Source organism: Megascapheus bottae, chromosome 3 (assembly GCF_031878675.1).
Source record: "Megascapheus bottae isolate mThoBot1 chromosome 3, mThoBot2.hap1, whole genome shotgun sequence".
NCBI classification, from domain to species: domain Eukaryota; kingdom Metazoa; phylum Chordata; class Mammalia; order Rodentia; family Geomyidae; genus Megascapheus; species Megascapheus bottae.
Window position 1 is genome coordinate 30,844,261 of NC_143511.1, and position 22,504 is coordinate 30,866,764.

At 44.6% G+C, this 22,504-nt stretch overlaps 1 protein-coding gene across 1 annotated transcript in view; it reads left to right on the plus strand.

The window, feature by feature from the left end:
- The window catches only part of LOC150065200 (semaphorin-4D-like), a 48,554-nt gene that overhangs the window by 13,031 nt on the left and 13,019 nt on the right, over window positions 1–22,504 (plus strand). The window contains exons 3-6 of the mRNA XM_090329765.1: window positions 16,092–16,374; window positions 18,281–18,426; window positions 20,240–20,302; window positions 21,925–22,023. Of these exons, the coding sequence (XP_090185891.1) occupies window positions 16,269–16,374; window positions 18,281–18,426; window positions 20,240–20,302; window positions 21,925–22,023 (414 nt within the window). The 5' untranslated portion in view covers window positions 16,092–16,268. The remainder of the gene's footprint in view (window positions 1–16,091; window positions 16,375–18,280; window positions 18,427–20,239; window positions 20,303–21,924; window positions 22,024–22,504) is intronic.

A 22,504-nucleotide genomic window follows, 5' to 3' on the forward strand; every position in this document is an offset into this window, starting at 1 on the left:
TGAATTTTTTACACATTCACACCAGGCAGTGGTTTATACCATATTTCAATATTCTATGTCCCCTATGACCTCCAAGGAACCCTCTCTCTTCTGTCAGGGAGCCCTCTCAGGAAGGACGCTGTCTGATTCTTCATAATGGTTATGGTGACATGATATAAGAGGAAATTCTTTCCTAGGGCTTGTGTTGGGCTTGTTTGAGGTGAATGATCTATCAGTCTGAACACTTGCCTATAGTCTGGATTCTGGCCATTTACCGGTCCTCCCTGAATTGGGATGATATCAGGGGCAGACTGCCCAAGGTGCTGTGATAGGGCACTGGTAAGCACAAGCAGGGAGGAGTTTTCCTGGGCCTCTTTGCAAAGGATTACAAGAGAAAGAAGACCGAGGGCACTCTGGCTTGATTTACGTGAACATATTCTGGCCTGCTGTGACTTGGATCTTTGGACTGGTGCCAGGCCCAAGGTCACTACTGTTGCTACTCCTGAATTACCTGCTGCCCCATCCTGCCTCTGAGCCCCAAACTCCATACCATCTCACTGCCATGTCCCCCTTCTACCTCAAGGAACTCCAGGCCATTCACTGGGGGCTCAGGTTTATCTTTCCCGATCTGTGTTTCTAACAGGCTTGGCATCATGGCCTAAGGGCCAGTGGTAATAGGTTCCATCTATAGCAGGTTTGCTGTGTGCTGAGGCAGTAGCTTCTCTCCTCCATGGACACATTCAGCTTGAGTGAGACCCACCCTGGAATTGTGGGGGAGGGTGTAGGATGCCTGTTCCTGAAGGATGAGCCTCAGTTCCTACAGTCCCTGTCTGTGGAGGGATCTGACTCTTCACTCAGGCAGGGAAGGGTTAATATAAGGACAAGCCCAAGGATGATGACTTCTCAAGAGACCATCTGACACTGCCCCAGGTGAGCTAGAAGCATGCTCTTTCCCTTCCAGGAGACCACCTGACATGCTCTTTCTCCCTGACACTGCCCTAAGGTGAGCCAGAACCATGCTCCTTCCACAGTCATGAGGGCCTCTGGGGCTAAGTTATCTCTTCTTATCCCATGGGCCACTCATCAGACTCATGCCTAGTTACTGCCTGGAGTCTTGCCTAATGTAATCTCTACTCTCAGGAAGATGGTGATACGGGTGTCATGAGCTCCTATTCGGTCATAGGCAGGGATCTGGGGCTCCCCAGGGGGTGTGAAGAGTGCTGCAAGTGCTTAGGGAAAGCCTTACCACCCTGCAGCGTGGTCCTGGACAGCTCCTCCCCCGCCTGAATCAGAAGGCAACAGCAGAGGGTAGTGGCTGTCTTGACAGTGCAAGTGACTTCCAGGTGGGCACTGGTCATGGAGTCCTCTGCCTTTTGGTGAGATCTCCTACTAACAAGGCTCTACCATCTGTGCTGAGGCGCTCTAAGATCTGATGGCTGTGTAAAGCCTTCCAGGGTCCCATAAAGATGGATTATGAGTGAGACATTGAGACCGTGGCTCTTTGGTTCCTGTGCCTGATATTATTGTAGACTCAGACTGCAAATGTCTCTAGCTGTGTGCTCTGTGTTTCTGGGTACCTGTGTGAATGACCTTAGTGACCTCATGGCAGTCTATGTCCCAGTGCCTGGCCCACTGTTGGCAATGAGACTCATCTGGGCATGCATGAGCTCTGAGCTCCTGCTCAGAAGCACTATCATCTGGCTCATTGCTCTTGTTGTTCCTTTTCAGTTTGTGGACTCTCATAACTTTTTTTTACTTTAAGTCCACTCCTAAGTCCAGATGCCAAACACAAACACAGCTAATACTGGAAAAGGCGTTTTCTGTTGTTGTTGACAGTCATACTGTGTTTTCTGAACTGACTTTGAACTCCTAGACTCAATCTACAGACGCTGGGACCACAGACAAATGCCTCCATAATGGCTGGAGACAGCTTTCTGTCTTGAAATTCAGAGAAAGAGGGGGCGAGAGAGGAAGAAAGGGAGAGAGAAAGGAGAGGGGGGGGTTAGTCAACAGTTGTCATTGTCATTGTGATATAGTGGCAGTAGCTCCCTAAGTTGTCTGGAAGTGCTCAGTGAAATTGGGTGCAAAATTCAGGAAGAAAGTTCAGCTCCTTGTATGCCCACATGGGCCTGTAGGACTTTTCAACCTTCCACAGACTGGCTCTGTGGGATCCTGATTCTCAGTCTGTTTTGTGAGCATCTTCTTCCTCTCTCTGATTGGGAATTTGAACTTAGATCTTTCAGAGATAGTGGCAAGCAGAATTCCATAGTCAGTTGATCTACATACATGAGTCTGGGCTTGAGAAACAACAGTACCTAGGGTCAAAGGGTCCATAGCTGGCCTGGAGAACAGTCTGGGTGAGGAAGGGTAAAGCCCACACCAGCAGCTTGAACATGACCTTGCATTTCCTTCGGCTCTGTATCTCATCAGTTTCTTTTAAGGAAAATAATTGTAAGAAAGGAAAAATTACTTGTAAATAAGATGATTCGATATGTGGAAGGGAATGGGAACCACAGAAAAAACAGGATAAAGGATGAACTAATATAACATGGATACTACTTGATAACATGTTAGATATGAACAATTTGTATGGGAGAAAATAGTCAGGGGTAAGGGAAAAAATGAGGGATGAGGTAACAGTGTTTAAAAAACAAATGCTTTTATTACCTTATTTGTATAACTGTGATCCCCCCAACTCATTACCTTTCCAATAAAATATAAAAGTTAAAAAAGGGCAAAACAATAAAAATTTCCATTTGCTAGAGTTTATTTTATAGTTCTGAGGTTTGAACTCAAGGGTTTGTGCTTCTTAGACAGACACTCCGAGCCATGCCCTTAGTCCATTTTGGTTTAATTTCTCATCAGATAGGATCTCACATGCTTGCTGGCCTATGCCAGGATCCTCCTGCTTATATGTCCCATGTGGCTGGAATAACAAGCACACACCATTTGCCAGAGGGTCTCCACAACATTTTCCCCGGACGGATTCAAACTATGTGGTTCTCCCCGTCTAGGCCTCTCAAGTGGTTGAATCACAGGCATGAGCCATCACGCATTCCTGGGAGAGCTGTTTTTTTAAGTGCCTGCTCTTAAAAGGTTTATTAGATGGTCTATCAGGAAGGTAGGTTAAAAGACGTTTGTTATTCCATGTTACTAAATATTAATTACAGTTAGGCATGTTAGGAGCACAGCTCCAAAATATAGACAGAAGCCAAGCTGGTTTCTTGATGCAGCTGGAACAGGTGAGCTGGATGTATAAGTATGTACACTGAAGTTCTGTGGTCTGTGATTCTCTTTAAGGTGGAACAGAGAGACAGAACTTATTAGAGTGAGCAGCATGAGAGCAAGGCGCAGTCCTAAAGGTGATAATGACCTTGGAAGTGACCTAAAGCTCACACTAGGGTTTGAGGGTACAAATCTGATTAGGATGTGGGAAGTCTGTACATATGCCTTTTGATAGACTGGGGATTCAAGACCCCTGTCCTGTGGGACATGAGGTGGTGTGAACAATGAAAGAGAGAATGAAGATGAGTGATATGGTGGAAAAAAAATAGAATTCATTTTGAAGACAATAGTGAAAAATGGTTCTACAATTCCATGTCTAGTAACTGAGTGTACTCATGTCCAAGGAAGTTTGGATTTGGATTCATTCACATTTAGGGAAGAATCTTTGGTCTCTATAATGCTAAGAATGATTTATCTTCCTAAGAGTCAAAGAAGGGCATTTATTGGGCCTCATTTCTCAGCATTTACAGGTCCCTGCGATTCCTCCTTTCTTATTATTTGTGACAGCATGATTTTGGTTTCTCTCTGAACTACCATATGCTGGATGCTAGAAGATAAACATTTAAATAGGCAAGGAGCCAGCAGAATGATTCCTATTATGGAAACTACTGGGCTCAGAAGGGGCCAAAGCCAGGAAAACCATTCTGTAAGACCCCAGTTATTACTGATGTTTAACTTTCCCAACTCCTTTTTGAGCTGCTCTAGCTGGTTTTGGATTTTTTGAGAATTGTCAGTAATATTAAAGCAACACAATCCTTCAAACTGTTCACACCCTAAGTGGTTTTTTAACAGCAAATAATCGATGGCAGCTCGATTTTGTAAAATTCCTGTTCTTAACTCCTTCATTTCCTGATTTATTTCTTCCAAAATTATAGCTGTGACATTTGTCACCTTGCTGAAAACACAAGCCAGCCTGCTGAGTTCTTTTTGGACACCGACTACAAGTCCAGGGACAGGCAGAATAAAAGCTGCAGCTACAGCCATATCAGCAGTATTTAACAGCACAAGGTTGTCATCGCAGTCTGCAGGAAGATCACGCCTCACACGTCTCTTATTCTGATGGATCAAGTTACTAAGTAAAAGAGGTACTATTCTCCCAACATAACAGAGTCCTGAATAATCTCTCTTTAGGGCACGGTATGTTTTTCCTTCACAGAAGAAAGACCAACCAATGCCAAGTCGTTTTCCTTTAGGTACACTAAGTCTTGTTACAGATGAGCAGTCGCTAAGGTCATGCACACAGTTAAAACACAAGCACTCATGGTGGACTATAAACTCAAGATCTAAAGTTAATTCATTTTCTAAGATCTCTTCTTCTTGCTGACTAATTTCATCTTGGGTTATATTTTTGTACCCATTTAGACTAATAGCTAGTCCTACTAAATTCTGTGTGAGAATATTTTGCACAGAAGTGCCTTCCTTGACACAAAAGGAAGTCTTATTCATGGTATTAACAGCCAATTGAAGCCATAAGTTTGGAGAACTGGTCAATTCTGACTCAGGGGCCAAATGCACAGTGACATTTTTTCCTGTAAGAACTTTATCTTGTGGATAACCCTTCTGTATTTTGGAACAATTATATTTTCCTTCATCACTGGGAGAAGCCACGCGTTTAACTATACCAAACTGGACATTATCTGTCTTAGACTGATCAGAGGTGTTTATCCAGGGTCCCCCATGCTCTTTTTGACTAAATATTTGAACTCCATCTTTATACCAATGGACAGGTCCCATTTCTGAGTTGTTACATATCACAGTACAATTTAAGTACAAAGGTCTATCCAGCATAGGGACCCCCCAAATGGAGGCTTGTATTGAACAAGAGGCACTGGCAGTGTGGATAAGAGCCATCATCATTACAAACAAAGCGATTGTATTAATCTTTTGTCCATTTTCCTCTAAGTGTCTCTCAGCTTCTTGAGAAAGCCTGTTCACTTGTCCCCAGGTGGGAATGGCCACAGAGCTGGTTCTTGCAGTTCTCCCCAGGCTTTTTGGTATCCTCATCTTCTTGAATGTTTGATCCAGGTGCTCCTCGGTGTTGGGTGATTTTCTCTTCATCTCTGGGTTTTCATTTTCAGGCTGGCATCCAGATGTCTGCAGAACCTGTGGACACACGAGCATAATCATGACCCCATACTTTGACAGTCCCAGGTTTCCTGTCATTATCAGTGTCATCCTTCCACTATACAGATTGACATGAGAACTGACATTTTCTCAGATCCTTCCGATGTTTATCTGCTGCTGAAGTATTGGATGGAAAATTTAAATGTTCAGTATTAAGGGTATATAATGCCCTTTGGGGGCCTTTTGCCAGATATCTCTGGTGTTTAAACCTCTGGAACTGGTTCCAGGGAAAATGAGGACTGGCTAATAGGAGCACAGGTAGAGTAGGCTGCAATAATAGATTAGCCTGATTACAAGTTAAATGATATTTGGTCTTTAAAGCACAGGCATACATTGAATTGTGCTCCTCTGTAGCTTGAATGAGTAAAGGACAAATTAACCTATCAACAAAATCAGGTTATGTCTGTGGCCGGTAGGTTAGCATTATAAGCCGAGGAGCCCATGTCATGGTAGGACTTAATATCATAGTTCGGAGTTGTTCAGCCACCTGCAGTCACAACTCTTGTCCAGTTAGCTGATGTGCCTCAGTTTTTATGAAAGGCTGGGTATGTTGGTTTTTTAGGCCTTGGCTATGAGCTTCTTCACTCCACCATATTTTTAAATTATAGATATTGATTGGATTCTAGACAGATTTTGACCAAGTTTTCCCAGTTTTGGGGAATTAGATGCTCATTCTCTGCTAGTCCCCTGAGAATGCCCATAGTGTAAGTAGATGTGGCTCCGTGGGTGCTTATGGCCTGTTTAAGCTCTCACAGGTGCTTATAAGATAGTGCATCATACACGATATGGAACCAGCCTTCCTGGCAATGCCACACTCCCCTGGGTTAGTTGTTTCTAATCTAATCGGCACCACCAAAGGCGTAGAAACAAAAGCTTCCAATTCCCCTTGCAGTTGAGCCCACCAGATTCAATGAGAAACAAGGAACCTGCTTGGCCTACGACAGTTGGGCAGATGGCAGCGCTGGAGGGCGCTGAGGGGTCTCTCTTCACTAGAGTGGCAGGAGGAAGATTTTTTTTTTCTCATTATCCTCCAAGGGTTCACATTTCCCAGGTTCCTTGTTATCAGATCTAGAGCCTTCTGTCACATTTTCCTGCCCTTTTCCCCAAGGTTCAGAGGTTTTAAGTCACATCTTTTTGCTCTTTTCCACAAGACTTACAGTTCCTGGTCACATCTCCCTGCTCTTTTTCACAAGATTCAGAGCTTTTAGCTACATCCTTTTTGGTTGCACAGGAGCCTCCTGCACAGGCCCATACTCTGTGGGCTGAGGAACCTGAAAAGACTCCAACTCCGTTGTACTTAAATTGCCTGAAAACTAAACTTTGAATGGGATTTTCCTCCAGAGGCTTTGGGCCATAGAAAATGATCATACAATCTCCCTCTACTGCTGCACACACAGCCAGCACTCCTTGCGGAGGCAGCAGATGACCGACCATGCTTTCCTACGTTCCAAGTCAATTTCTCAATTTCTCCATATCCCTTTTCTTTAATTTCATCCCTGACTTTGTCAACAACATGCTCAAGATAGCCGGTCCTTTTGCTCTGCGTTAACCCTACCCTGGCCGTCCTGAAGCATGTCCTGGCGTGGGTTCCTGGACCATGAACTCTTCAGTGTTCTGAGGCTGACCTCCCAAATCCTTCGGTTCCCCTTTTCTTCACCTCTCCTCGAGCCCAACAGATGTTGCAAACTGCCACGGCTGCCTTTTCCCACCTTGACTAGGTGCAACACAGGGATGGAAACTGGACCATGGAATTGGTTTTCAGGGCACCAGAGGGCCTGTGCCTCTTGCCAGCAACAGACTGCCCAAGGTCCCACTAACAAGGTATTTATTGAGTATCAGACAGGGAGTCATGCAGGAGGTAAAGTAGCAATCTCTTTGAAGTTACAGATAAAGGCAAGTCAAACAATCTCAGGATGAGTGATGTCCTTATCTTAGGAGGTAGAGGTAAACAGAAAACAACCACATATATTATTTTTTGTCAGTCCTGGGGCTTCACTGCACCTAAATCTGAATCATCTTGAGCTTTAAATCAAAGAGTGATTTATAAGCAATGAGAGTGAGAGAGAGAGGGAGATAGGAGAGAGAGAGAGTTTTATAAGGGGGGAGAGGTTTGGAAATCCTTTTTACAGAGCAAAGTGCAGGTGGATGAAGATTCTGAGCTATGCAGGGCCATGAGTTGCAGTGACAGCAAACTGTAGGCCAAATAGGCAAGACAAAATACCTTCTTGTCTTTCTGTGTTTTCTGGGAAGCCTGGCAGGTATCCGCTCAGTTTGGAAGGTCCAGAGAATAAGGCAGACAGACTTTAGAAGCCATGTGACTTGCCACCCCTGAAGCCATGGGTGAGGCCGTTGTGTGTCCTGAGTGACATGCAGCTGGGATGGCCTCATTGCAGCTGACTCTGGAAATAGACGTATACACCTGGTAACTTGTCTTGATGGCTCATGTATGGGCACGTCAGAGCACTGTGGGGCAGGCACATTGGCCAGGAATAAGGGGGAAGAGAGAAGGTCCAGAAACAAACCAGAAAGGTTAGAATCTGCCTTAAAGCCCAGAGAGAAGATGGAAACATCAAGGTTTAAAAGTTGCCTAAGCGTCCCATGATCGGGAAAATGCCATTACTGAACGTCCAAGGCAGCTCTAAGTCACAACTTGTGTACTTTAGGCACTGGAGAGTGTAGGAAGAGGAGAGCTCAGTGGATTGGCATTCCTCAGCTAGTCAAAGGGATCAAGAGTTAAGGACAGGAGGATGTGGCACAACTGGGAGGGGTAGGTATATGAGAACAGCATGGCAGGACAATATCTTCCTAATGGAGACCCTGCAGGAGGAAGGCACATTCAAATCCAGCGCTGCAAGGAGTTCCCTTTAGTAATGTCCACTGATTGTCTCAGCTACTCTGGAAATTAGGGAAGAAGAATTTTTTGAACACATGAGTCCATGGACAGGCTGGGCAGCATAAGGATACCCTCTACCCTCAAAAGGTGAAACTACATTGGCAAGATAAAAGAGGGGCCAAAGACTGGGTTTGTCTCCTTTCCCTCTATCTAACATCATGTCTGTTCTCAGAACTTGCAATGGGCATGAGTCCTCTGTGTTTCTAAGCCTACTTCCTGGGATTTCACAATGATGGGAATGAACAGGGTGCTAAAGGAAACCTTTCCCTCATGGTTGGGTTGGGCTAGTCTAAGAGACTGAAGAAACTAGCAACCTAAACATTTGCCCGTAGTCTGGATTCTGGCCGTTTTCCAGTGCTCCCTGGGTTAGAATAGATTGAGGGGCAGAGTTCTAAAGATGCTGTGACAGAGTACCAGTAAGTACTGGCAGAAATATGTTTTCCTTAGGTCTCTTTGCAAAGAATTATAAGAAAAAGGAGATTGATTTGCATGACCATTGCTGGCTTACTGTAGTTTGGATTTTTGGGCTGGTGCCCTGGTCCAAGATGTCTTACTGCTGCTACTGCTGAATTATCTGCTGTCCTTCCCTTCTCAGGCCCCAAGAGTCCAGAGTATCTCAGTGTCTCCCACCTCTGCCATTTCCATGTCCATCTTCTACCTCAAGGAACCATTTACTGGGGGCTCAGGTTCATCTTTCCCGATCTGTGTTTCTAACAGGCTTGGCATCATAGCCTAAGGCCAGTGATAATAGGTTCCAGCTATAGTAGGTTTGCTGTGTGCTGAGGCAGTAGCTTCTCTCCTCCATGGACACATTCAGCTTGAGTGAGACCCACCCTGGAATTGTGGGGGAGGGTGTAGGATGCCTGTTCCTGAAGGATGAGCCTCAGTTCCTACAGTCCCTGTCTGTGGAGGGATCTGACTCTTCACTCAGGCAGGGAAGGGTTAATATAAGAACAAGCCCAAGGATGATGACTTCTCAAGAGACCATCTGACACTGCCCCAGGTAAGCTAGAAGCATGCTCTTTCCCTTCCAGGAGACCACCTGACATGCTCTTTCTCCCTGACACTGCCCTAAGGTGAGCCAGAACCATGCTCCTTCCGCAGTCATGAGGGCCTCTGGGGCTGAGTTATCTCTTCTTAACCCATGGGCCACTCATCAGACTCATGCCTAGTTACTGCCTGGAGTCTTGCCTAATGTACATTCTACTCTCAGGAAGATGGTGATACGGGTGTCATGAGCTCCTATTCAGTCATAGGCAGGAATCTGGGACTCCCCAGAAGGTGTAGAAAGGGTCTGAGGTGTACCCCTGCTATCCTGCAGTGTGGTGCTGAACAGGCTCCTGAAGAATCATAAGACAACAGAACTGGGCATTGGCAGCCTTGCTAGTGTAAGGGGCCTCTAGCCGGGCCAGACGGTCTTGCCTTTTGGAGATGTCTCCTCCAAACAAGGCTACCTACCACCTGTGCAGAGGTGCTGTAAGATCTGATGGTCACGTAGGGCCTTCTAGGTTCTCATGAAGATGGAATATGAGCAGGACATTGGGACAGCTTCTCTTGGGTGCCTGTACCTGCTGTTTTTGTATCCTGGGAATGCACGTGTCTCTGGTTGTGTTATCTGTGTCTCTGGGCACACCTGGGAAAACCTCCTAGAAATCATGGCAGTCTATCTCTAGTTCTGCTTCCCCACACTGAGCTCCCAGTGCTTGGCCCGCATCAGGACTGGAATAAACCTGAGCATGACATGAGTTCTGAGCTCCCGCTCAGAAGTCCTAGTGTCTGGCTTGTTGCTCTTGTTCCCTTCCATTCAGTGAACTCTGATGGTTGTATTTATTTTTTGCTTTATTTGAAGTTCACCCTACACAAGTAAGTAATCTAGATGTCAAATATAAACCAAACTAATATTGGAGCAGGCCTTTTCTATTGACAATCTTACAATGTTCCCCACTCTGGCTTTGAACTCCTAGACTCCACTCCTCCTTCCATCTTCAGAGTCAGTGGGACCACAGACAAATGCCTCCATAATGGCTTGGAGATAGCCTTCTCCCCTGATACTCTCTGGGAAAGAATGAGTAATCGTATTGATAACAAGTACTGGCTCTCCCTCATTCCTGAATATTTTATATGAAGTATATTTTATATGAAGTAACCACAAAGCACAGGTGTGTGTGTGGTCAAAAGCCGTCGGGTGGGATATCAGCAGCAGCTCCTTGAAGTGACTGGAAGTGCTCAGGGCCAGGAGCGGTAACATGAAGTTGGGTTTTCTTAGGCCCCAATGCAATCTCTTCCTGTTGCTCATCAGTTTCTTTGAAGGAAAAGTCATTTAGAATAGGTAAAATTATCATTTGGAAGAGGTTTTTTTTTTATAGTACCAAAGTCTCTTCTTAAGTCTGTGCTTGTTAGGCAGGCACTCTGACACTTGAGCCATGCACCTACCCCATTTTCCTTTACTCACCAGACAGGACCTCACATTTTTGGTGGTCTATGCCAGGATCTCCCACTTACGTGTCATCTGTACCTGTGGTAACAAGCACACACTTGCAGTTCATCTGAGATTTCCCCAGGTTGATAAGGTATAGTTCTCCTAATCTAGGCCTGTCAAGTAGGTAAAATTACCGGCATCCCTATGAGAGGTGTTTCTTAAGTGCTTGCTCTTAAAAGGGTTAGGTGCTCCATTTGAAGGCTTAGTCGATGAGATTTATCTTAGCAAGCCCATGGTGGTAAATCTTAACATTTTCACAAGTGGGCATGTTGGGACACGAACTCAATTATAGAAAGACACTGAGCTGGACCTTGGCTAGAGCTGGCAACATGTGAACTGAGTGTGTGGACCCCTGGGTTGTGGTCTAATGAATTACTTTAATGTGGAGAAGAGCTTAGCAGAGTGGAGCAGCTCAGGACAGCAGGTAGACAAGGTGCAGGCCCAAGAGCGTAAAGGACTTTGGAAGTGGACTCGAGCTCACACTGGGGTTTGAGGGTGTAGATCTTGTTAGGCTGAGGGAAGGTTGGACATGTGCCTTTGTGGAAATTGTGCTGTGGATTCAAGGCCATTGCTCCTACTCTGTGAGACACCTGGTGGCCGGACCATTGGAAGAGAGAAGGAGGGTGGCTGATATTATTGAAAAAATAAAATTGATTCTGCAGACAATACTGGGACATGGGCTTCCAATTCCAAATCTAGTAACTGAGTGAAAGTAGCTTTTGGTCCCTCCTTGTAGAGTTTTGTCCACTTGTTTACTTCCTTGGGCTGAGGATGTAAACCAGGTAGAGCCCAGCAGGCTCCTTCTGCAGCCAGCATCAGTTTCTTCCTTTCTTGGTGAGCCATGAGTCTCTGCTGGCTTCTTCCTCTGCCTAGGAAAGTGTTGCCTATTTGTCTTGACTCCAGGCGGCAGGCCTAGGCAGCCTCGTGACAAATGGGCTCCTGCTGGGCACCGAGATGCTTTGAACTGCCTGTATGATATGCTCTTCAGTCCTCCCTGCAGGGAGGTGTGTGAGGTGAGTCATGTGAGAGGGACACCACTCTTTAGCATTTTGATGGAGAGATGCTCCTTATGGAAAGGAAGGCACATTTTCTTTCCTACCCGAACAAACACAACCAGGTCAGTGAGTACAATGTGCAGACTTCCAAATCCTGTAAACACTTGTATTCTTTTTTCCATATATTTTATTGTAATTAATAGAAGGGTTACATTATATTCACCAGAGAGAAGGTGTGTTACTTCACAAACATTGATACCCTTTCTCATGTCATGGTCCCCATTTCCCTCCCCCCACCCTCACCCCTCATCTTGTTCCCCTCCCTTCCCTATCCTATTTCAAACAACCAAATACACATATATACACTGTATCAGTTAACAAGGTGAAATACTGTAACAATGTGAGATAACCAAGGGACAGCAAAAGAGATGAGAGATAACACAGTACATTAAGAACAACAATCACTCATTATATGGCTTTTAAGACACTTGTATCTTTACAGAGTGTGATGCCCAGTCTCAAGCTTTATCTTCTTATCATTGCTGTGTCAGTTTTGGCCTCTGGAATAGCACCATTTAAAGAGGGTTCTCTTCAACAGGATATGTGGCCATAGTCTGTTGGGGACTGACTGTGGGGTCAGTGACCTTGGACCCGCACAATTGAGTACACAAGGAAGTAAGCTCTTATCATGATTTTGGGCTGTGTCCATAGCTTCTCATTTAACCTGTTTGGGACTTGATAGCTTCTCATTCAACCTATTTGAGACTTGATACTGTTTGTACGAATATAGCCCCTGGCAGTTCCCTAGTTTAAAGAAGTGTATTTAAGGTCAGAACTGGAAATAAACTGGGCTACGGTCTTGGGCTACAGGCTTCTTAAGCTGTGGCTCCTGATTTGGGCTGTAGCCCTCCTGAACCCCATCTGTTTGTCTCTCTTCTATTTTTTCCTAGTCCTTGCCCCCTATTTCAGGAATCCCAATCTGCGAACCCTGGTTTGCTGCCGGCTGGCCCCGGCAATAGTCCATGCAATGTACTAGCTTTCTGAGTGAGCATTGAGGTCAATAAGTGCCAGGCCTTGTCCTGAGTAAGAGGGGAGGCAGTCAGGCCATCCGTCCAGCTGTAGATGAAGTCTAGCTGATCTTAGTATAAGAAATGTTCTAGATCTAGTTTGAGACCTTTTGGGGAAAATATCTCTGCTTTGTTTATAGGTCATTGCTATCCCACTCTTGACATTTTGTATACATTCCTGGTGTCCTGAAGGTATCAGCAAGGGCTAGATGACCCTGATCATGGTGGAGGACTATGTAGGTGAATGTGCATTGGTATCTAGTGACCATGACTCACCAGCTCCCTTTTCTCAGCTTCACACTTTTCTTAACCAATTGGAAGGAGAAGATAGGAGCTGAGTATAGGAGGAGCCTCATCCATGGTGGCACTTCCGGCTTGGAGAAGCCACACTACTTATTCAGACCACAGGCTCTGAATTCATCCTACAGAGTTCCAAGTCAGGTACCATCGCCGAGGAAGCAGAGTTGCCAGGACTGGTAAGTGATGCAGGAAGACAAGTATTTGCTGAGTATGAGATTGGGGTTCCTGTGGTTACAGTATTAGGGGGCTTGGAGTGGCTCTGTTTCCTATGGAGATGTTAACACAGCTTGGCCCTCTTTGTTACCTCAGGTTCACACAGGTGTTTATGATAGAGCTCTCTGCCAGGACCTTCTTTCTTCCCACCTTCTTTAGCACCCGCAACAGTGCAGGGTCAGACAGACTCCTGAGCTCCACAAATTTGTGATGTTATGATCTTAATTTGTCTTCCATATTTATGACTCCCTGGTGTGGGAGTCAAGAAGAATGACTATCCCCATAGTCTGCAGCGAGGATGGGGTGGGTAACAAGATCAGATAAGATGACTCATTACACTTCACCAACCTTAAATTCAGTGTTGAGTTTGCCACCACAGTGTTCCAGAGAGTCATTCAAGTATTTGGAAACTAGAAATGGGTAGGAAATCTGTCTGCTAACATGGCAGTGATTGCAGAGAAATTTCATCAAGAGTAAAGGGAACCCTGGTGTTCTCAGTTGGAAAAGACCTAGGCCTTCCAGGGAGATATATAGCCCCAGCACAGCTCCACCAGTCCCAGGCAGGTGGAAGATTGTATTGTTTCATTTTTATAATTCCTTCATGTTGCTACTAATGAGATATGGGTCATTTTGCTTTGAATATGAAGAAGTACAAGAAGTATGCTCTAGAGCAGACTTCTGAGAAGTCCCAGTTTCTCAAGAGGCTGAGGCTGAAAGATTTCCTAAGGCAGCAAGCTCGAGGATAGCTTGAGCACTAGCATAAGTTTTGAATAAGGATCCGTGTTCAAGCTGCTTACTTGATAATGAGGATCAATGTGCAGTTCCTGGGGGTTCTGCAGGCTGAGGACTGAATCCATGTGTGTGGCCTGAGAATAGTGTCACTGTTCTGCATAAAACACTTTGATCAGTAGCCTGGTATGGGAGGAAGTGGCTATGGGGTTCAAAAGAATTCTGTGACTATGACCCAGGAACTACTTTATTCCCTCGCCATGACAAGAGAAGAGAGTCTCAAGTAGTGGACACATTTGTGAGCTTGTCCAATAGGGCTCAGGACCCACAATGTCTTAGAGAAAAGTTTTACCTTCCTCTGTCTCCTGCTTTGGTCCTTGGTTTTGTATTGTGTCTGGTGTAGGGCTGTTGTGTCCTCTTGTGGGACTTGGGCTGTGTCATTGGGAGACCCTGTGCAGGCTAACTCCAGGTTGCCCTCTTCTCCTGTGAAGAGTCATGTGTAACCGCCAGGGTTGGGACAGCAGCAGAAAGTGGAAGATAATGATCAGCCCACTCTTCACAGAAAAGATGGGCTGGCCCCAGACTTAGAACATTCTAGTGCCTGGAGGAAACAGGGATTCAGGAAGTTCCTAACTTCGGGGCTCTAATCACTGTGATTGCATCAGGATGGACATAGAACAGCCTCTTGTCAATGTGGACATGAAAGGTATGGTCAGTCCTGTGTCCCCACACCAAGCCATTCCCACCCTTCCTGCCCAATCCCAGCCCTCTGCAGTTCCACTGAGATGCATACAAATGCTCAGTGCCGGTGCTGTGGTAGCTTTGGGAAATCAGAGCTGAACACTGTGGTAAGCCTGAAGGTCAGCTGGTCTACCTGGATAAGGTATGTTCTCCGTGGAAGGTCGTCTCTCTTGTATGGCAAGATCTTGTGAATATATGAATATACCATATCTATAATTTGTATCTGTGGGGCACCTGCATGTGTACTTATTCTTATGGGTTGTATGCCTGCGTATGTGCACTTCATCTTTTTTCTATGAAATATAAATATATTTTATTGAGTTGAAAGCAAAGAATTTAAGTACTGTATAATGCCTTAGTTTCACATAAAAATTAGCATAAAGGTGGCATATGGAGGGGTTACAGTTACAGAAGTCAGAGAATGAGTATATTTCCTTTTGAGAAGTGTCATCTCTTCCCTGGTTTTCTTCCAGTTTTTCCCTCCCCTCTAAGTTGTATGGTTCATTTTAAAGATAATGTCTAGTGAGTATCACTGCTGCGTTTGTTTACCTTTTATCCACCATTTCTCTGCTCTCCCTTAGCCTCCCCCAAACAGATAAATTAGCATACAAGATAAAAGGTAGAGAAATAAAAAAAGTGACAAAGGAAATAAAAAAGAAAAAGAAAAAAGCAAAATGACAAAATAACAAAAATGATTTTATATGGTCATATGCACATAGCGATTGAGCCTTTGTGATCCTCTCCTAAGAATATCTTCCTCTGACCTCTGTGTGAATGTTTAGCATCCTGTATAATTTTTCATTTTCAAGATGCACTTTATCTTTCCAGCTCTCTAGTTTCTCTGGCCATTTTCCTTTGATGGCCATTATAGAACATAGAAAACCTACATCTTTGGTGAAATAAACTCTAGCTCTGTGTCCTTCCTGTGTGTCTAGTTATACATTACCCACTGAAGGTAGGTAGGAAGGAAGCCAGTGAAGAACAGTTCCAGTCTGCCTACATCCCTACAGCCTCAATTATGCCTACTACCATGTCTGACACAGTATAGACTGGCAAAGTGGAGGTGGGAGAAGGTCCTGGAATCCCGTGGCTCCAGCATTGTCCTGTGCCTTTGTGCAACTGCCCTCCAAGTGCTCTATCCAATAACTTCTGCTCCTCAGCAGGTGGACTTGGGCAGAAGAGGTGGCAGAGGGAGATGAGGGATCACAGAGAAGCAAGAGCTGCATGTGGCTGCACAGTCTGATGGGTAATCTTCCTTTTCCCCTCTTCCAATGATGTGTCTGCAGGCTGCAACGAAGCACCAGTGGATTTTGACACCCAGAAGGTGAGAGTGGCCACTTCTCAGGTCTCCAGGAAGTAGATGTGGGTTCCTGGGAACTTTGCTGCTCAGTAGCTCTGAACAAAGCTGTGGTCCTACAGCTGTGAGCATCATCTCATCAGAAGCAGCACCTGCTTTCTACCCTATGAGGATGCACGGCCTCAGTGGGGAGCTTGTCACAGCCCTGGTGGTGATGTTTGGGACAGTGATGTCATATGGACCAATGGCACGGATCAACTGGAATCTTGAAGGTGAGGGGTAGGACTATGTAGACATGGGTGGTGCTAGCTGGGATGCTGGGGTGGCTGGCTGAGTACCCAGCACTTGACCTGCTGGGTACTCACTATGGTCTTTGTGTGATCATGTGATCCATAGAGTGCTTTGGTGTTTGGAACTGTAGTACATAGAGCTTGCTCGGGATTTGGGGAGCCCTAAAAGGAAGCCTCCTACTTAGAACTGAAATGATGTCTCTCACAGGCCAGTGCCTGCTCCAAATACCTGGAGAGACAAGAGAGGCAAGGACAGCTCCTCAACAGGCACAAAGCTTGAATATTGACTGTGATGTCTATATCCTGCTCATTGGTCCCAGCTGTGATTGTTTCCTGTCCCAGGGCCTGTTTTGGTCCCCTCCATCCTCTGGCTCAGAGGATGGAGAACATCCATACTGAATGCTGAATAATTGGCTGCTTCCACACAGGGAGCAGAGAGTCTTAGCCATGTCTGGGCTGATACTTTTGAGAGCTGGCACTTGTGTCTGGAGTGCACTTTCTTCTGCACTAAAAACTTAGAGCAGGGAGCCTTGTGTTTTTTCCTATTCTGTGTTGTTTTCAATTGTCATAATTTATTTTTCATGTGCTGGGAAATATGAAGGGTGCTGGGGATTTCAAACAAATATTGTTTGTGCTCTCTAGGGATTAATAAGAAAAATCATATGATAAGTGATAGAGCTGCAGTGAGATAACAGCTATTAAAATTTGTCACATTTTTGGCAAACAGATATTGGAGATTGGGATTCCAACCTCAAATGAACACGATGCAGGTCATAAACAGCTGTCCTGGCAGAGAAGATGGCATAGGGCAGAAGTAATGTGCTATAAGGAATTGGAGACAGTTCCTGAAGCCTTGTTTCTAACCATGTAGACACTGTGTTACAAATATGTGGAAGACAATCTAGAATTGACTGATACAAGGACAGAAAGATTGAGCAACTCTTTACTAGAGCATAAACTCAGGGCCTTGCACTCTTACTTGCCTTTTTCCACTCGAGGGTGGCATTCTACCACTTGAGCCACACCTTCACTTCTGGATTTTTGCTGATTTCTTACTCAGGGACTATTTTTTGCTAGCTTTTAACTGGCATTTTCAGATCTCATCCTCCTGAGTACCTAGGATTACATGCGTGAACCAGTACCTCACTAAGCAACTTCTTTTTTTGGTTTTAATTATCTGTAATTGCATAGAGGGCTTGCAATTCAACATGTGAGTTTATGAGTACCATATTTAGTGCATTCTCTCCATACTCATGTATTTCAACCTCCCTCAAACCCTTCCCTCATGGTAACACCTCTTAAGGCATTTCTTAGGTGTAAACAGCTTCTTTTAAAATATTGCTAAGCTGGGTATGGTGGTACACACCTGTAATAAGCTCTCAGGAAGTTGAGGTAAGATGTTTAGGCTAGATTGAGTCATGTACAATCACTCTGAGCTACGGGTATGGATATAGTTATTTCAGAATTGAGACCTTGTCTTAATTTTTTTTAGAAAAATTGTGAATCCGTATGTTTTTTTTTCCCTAGACCTAATCTGTAGTAATTAAAGACACATAGATGAAGAGAGAAATGTCAGGCGAAGATATCTGGCCTGTGATTCCCTTGAGGAGCCACTGAATTGGGAGCTTGGAACTTTGTAAGAAAAATAACAAAGGTACACAAATTAATGTTACACACACGCACATACTGCAGAGATCAGCTATAGGCTGACTATTGACAGACAGGTGATAGCCACATTGCAAGCTGGAGTCTTTCCAGTTTCCTCTGTGAAAGCAACATATATGAACACAGCCTTCCATCACGGTCACTGCATGGACTGTCCAGACTCAACATGTCTGGACTCTGGCTTTTCTTCCTGCCTCTGATCACTTCCCCTTCCCTTACACAGAGGTAGATCTGATGGAGTTTCATGAACCAGACATCTTCAATTATTCACTCTTGCTGCTCAGTGAAGACCAGAATACACTGTATGTGGGCGCCCGGGAGGCTGTCTTTGCACTGAATGCCCTCAACATCTCTCAGAAACAGAATGAGGTGAGCCCTAAGCCCCGTTCCCCCAACTCTGTCCAGTGCTACTGCAGCAGGAGGCCTTTCCCATCCTCAGAACACCTTTCCTCTCCTGTCATCTTACAACACAGTCTTAGGGTATCCACCAAAAGTCATCAGGCTCCCTCCATTTCATCTTTTTATCTTTATGGATGAATTGTCACCATGCCCATGAGCAATGACTGCTTTGCTCAGTCCTCTACTTGTGTAGCATCCACCTACCAGACTCCATTCCTATCTGACACACTTCTTGCCACTGATGATATTGAGACAAATTCCAGTCCTGCATTCGCCTGAGCAGTTCTTAAAATACTTCTATTATCTGGAAGTAGTTGAACAAAGGGTTTTCAATTCAACATGTCAACTTATGAGTGCAAAGCGTGATGATCCATGTCTCTCCTCAGCACTACCCTCCATTAACAGGAAGCTCACCCAGCCAGGCACTGAACATGCCTAGAAGAAGAATGCCTGATTCCATTTTCAATGTGTCTTTTGAGTACTGTGTCTGTATTTGCTCACTATTTGTCCCCTTCCCTCTAGTCCTTCAGATGAATAAAAAGTATTTCAGCGTCCTGATATCCATTTTGTTAAGCTGTAACTATTCATTTGGTTAAATTTTGGCTATGATAAGCAGTATGCAACACACACAGTTGTGTATCTTTTTATTTGTTTATCCGTTTTACCTTTTAGTTGTACAAAGGAGGTGCCTTCTAACGAAGCAGTTTATGAATACAATGCATCTTGATCCAAGCCACCCTTTTCAACATCCTCACCCGTTGCTCCCAACCTAGCTCTTCTTTTACATTTCTTACTTTTGTAGTATCTAGATTGCTTTCTTGACCGCATTCACCCTTCTCTTCATTCATTACTTTATAGCATCTTGACTTGTTTTGAAAAATTCCCCAGAAGGATATGACTGAATCATAGCATAGTTCTATTTTTATTTTTATTTTTTGAGGAATCTCCAAACTGACTTCCATAGTGGTTACACTCATTTACATCCTTACCAACATTTATTGTTGTTTGTGTTCTTGATGATGGCCATTCTTATTGAGGATGGAATCTCAGAGTGATGGTTTTTTTTTTTCTTTCAAAAATAATTTTTATGTAGTACAAGGGGGTTTCAATTCAACATGCCATTTTATGAGTACAATGTGTTTGTATCCATTTCTCAGTGTGGTTTTGAATTGCATTTCCCTTTTGGCCAGAGATGTTGGACATTTCTTCATGTGTTTATTGACTTACCTTTTTTGAACTTTAAAGACATTTATCTTTAGCTATTTTCACTTTGAAAATGTCTGTTTTTAGCTCCATTTATTAATTAGGTTATTGATTGCTCGAGGGTTTACTTTTTTTTTTTTTTTGCCAGTCCTGGGCTTGAGCTCAGGGCCTGAGCACTGACCTTGGACTTTCTCAAGGCTAGAGCTCTACCACTTGAGCCTCAGCACCACTTCTGGCTTTTTCTATGTATGTGGTACCGAGGAATTGAACCCGGGTCTTTGTGCATGCTAGGCAAGCACTAGGCCAAACTCCCGGCCCCATCGAGGGTTTACTTTTTGAGCTCCTTGTTTAGTCTGGTTATTAGGCTTCAAATACTTAAGTTTCAGCTATTCTTTCACAGTGAACCAGAGGCTGCTGTTCTCAGAATGTTCAGGTGGGCTTTCCAGCCCTCTTTCCAAATCTGAGTTGCTTGTTTCTTTTGCCCCAGTTCAGAAACTTCTGGAATCTGAATTCTCTTGTGCGATTTTTAAGCTGGGCATTTTTATCTCATTTTTAATTTATTACTCATTCTTTCTAACAGGTGTACTGGAGGGTCTCAAAAGGCAACCGAACAGAGTGCCTAAGAAAGGACCCATCAAAAGAGGTAAGTGCTTTTGCTGATTACAAAACCCCACATGAATGTCTTAGTTGTTTAATGCTGTGAAGGCCGCATGTTCTGCATGCAGCTGGGTAGAGTGCATGGTTGAATGATCCCAAGGGCTTGTTCCTTCTGCTCCTGACTCTTCAGGGAGGGGGTTTGCTCTCACAGTAGACACAGATTTGGTAGGAATTTAAGAACTCTGCTCTACTTTATAGAAATTAGCTTTATGCTAATATCTGAGAGTCAAACTGTGGAAAATGGTTTCAAATGCCCATTGGCCCATCATGTAACATTTAAGGTTCCTGGTCCTCATCTGGGGTCATTGCCAAGATTTAGAGATTTTGAATAGAAGCCCATCCCACACCTCAATATAACGATTCGTGGAACCCCCAGGCAGACGTCTATGTTCCCAGATTGAGTGCTCAGTCAACCCTGATCATTGCTTGTATGACAGCTTAATTACAGCAAATTTCAAATTAGTACTGACTAATTGCAGAGCAGATTTTTTTTGGAACCCCAAAGGTTATCTTTTCAACTTTTGTTTTTCTGGTCCTGGGGCTTGGACTCTGGGCCTAGGCACTGTCCCTGAGCAACTTTTGCTCAAGCACTTTACCAAGTAAGCCACAGCTCTATGTCTGGATTTTTCTGTGATTAATTCTAGATAAGAGTCTCACAGACTTTCCTGCCCTGGCTGGCTTCAGACCTCAACCCTCACAGCTCAGCCACCTGAATAGCAAAGATTACAGGCAGGAGCCACTAGCACCTGGCTTCTTTAACTTCCTTAGAAAAGTGCTAAACACTTTTTCTCATATATTAAACTTAGCTCTCCCTGAGGAAGGGAGAGTACAATGGGCAGTGATGAAATCTTATACACAGCAGGCTCTTTAGAGAGAAGTGAAGCAGCTACTCAAGACACCCTCAGAGTGTGGAGGACAGAGTGATCGGCAGCTTCTCCTCATTCTGTGGAGTGGAGCTGATTATGAATTACACCCCACCGGTTTGAAAATGGTCACAGCCAAAAAGTCTTTCCTAATTTGAGGTAATTTTGGACTAGAGCAAATACGATCCAAGTACTATTCTCCCTGAAATAGTTTGTGTGCTCCTGAATGGCATCTTGGTTTTCCTACAGGGGCCTCTATGATGAAGAGCTGAGCAGAGCTGGTCTCAACCCAATTTCTCCTCTCCAGTGTTCTGGGCCCCTAACAATGCTGTTTCTAGCTTTGTGTACAGGAATGAAAGCTTGGGGTTCCCTGAGCAGCAGGGGTCTTCTGTGTAGGGTACACTATGACAGGTTTGGTCATCAAAGAAATATTTGTGTATGTAATTAAGAGAATAAAATACATTTTTTCTACAGTTGTTTCTCTAGAACACTTTGGAGGTCAACTCGTTCATTTCTTGGGTTTCCAGATCTTTGTTGGGCATCAATTAGAGAATGCATTGAAATTGTGCCAGCTTAAAATCTAGGCAGAGTGGCTATGGTATCAGACCCTGCTCAATGAGAATGGGCAGGCCATCGTGTGAAGAACAAGTCAGAAAGAAAGGGAGGATCACAAAGAGTGGATTTTAGGTGAATACATGGAGCTCATCTCCATAGCTGGCTATTAATAGTGTTTCTCTCCCCACAGGCAGAATGCTTCAACTTTATCCGGGTGCTGCAACCCCTCAGTGCTAACTCTCTCTACGTGTGTGGAACCAATGCATTCAAGCCAAAGTGTGACCACCTAGTAAGTCCACACACTCTTTGTTATTAGTGGTGCTCACAGAAGTGTGGACAGGGTTTAAAGCAGAGTAAGCTAGGGGAAAACATAAAGCAAACTCCACCACAAAACCACTAGCATTGTCTCAAACCAGCAGCCTGAGGGCTGGGACAGCTCAAGACTCCTTTCTCTGGAAAGCCTCACCAAGTTGTAGAAGAGTAATGCAAGGCATGTGATACCTCTGAGCTTTCCTGTCCTTAGCCAAGGGTATGACTTGAGACTGGGTCAGGGCATAGAACGTCCTTGAAATTGTCAGAAGGGCATTCTAGAAAGTGAACTGCCAACAGGCACCCATGTGCTTTGACCCCAAAAGGCCTGGTTGCGGTGGGCTCTAATCAGTTGAAGAAAGAACTTGCTCCTTTGTGCACGGGTCCTTGGCCAGGGCATTGGTGGGGTTTGAGCTGTCCTCACTTGGTGTCAGCTTTCATGTGATCTTGTACACTTGAGT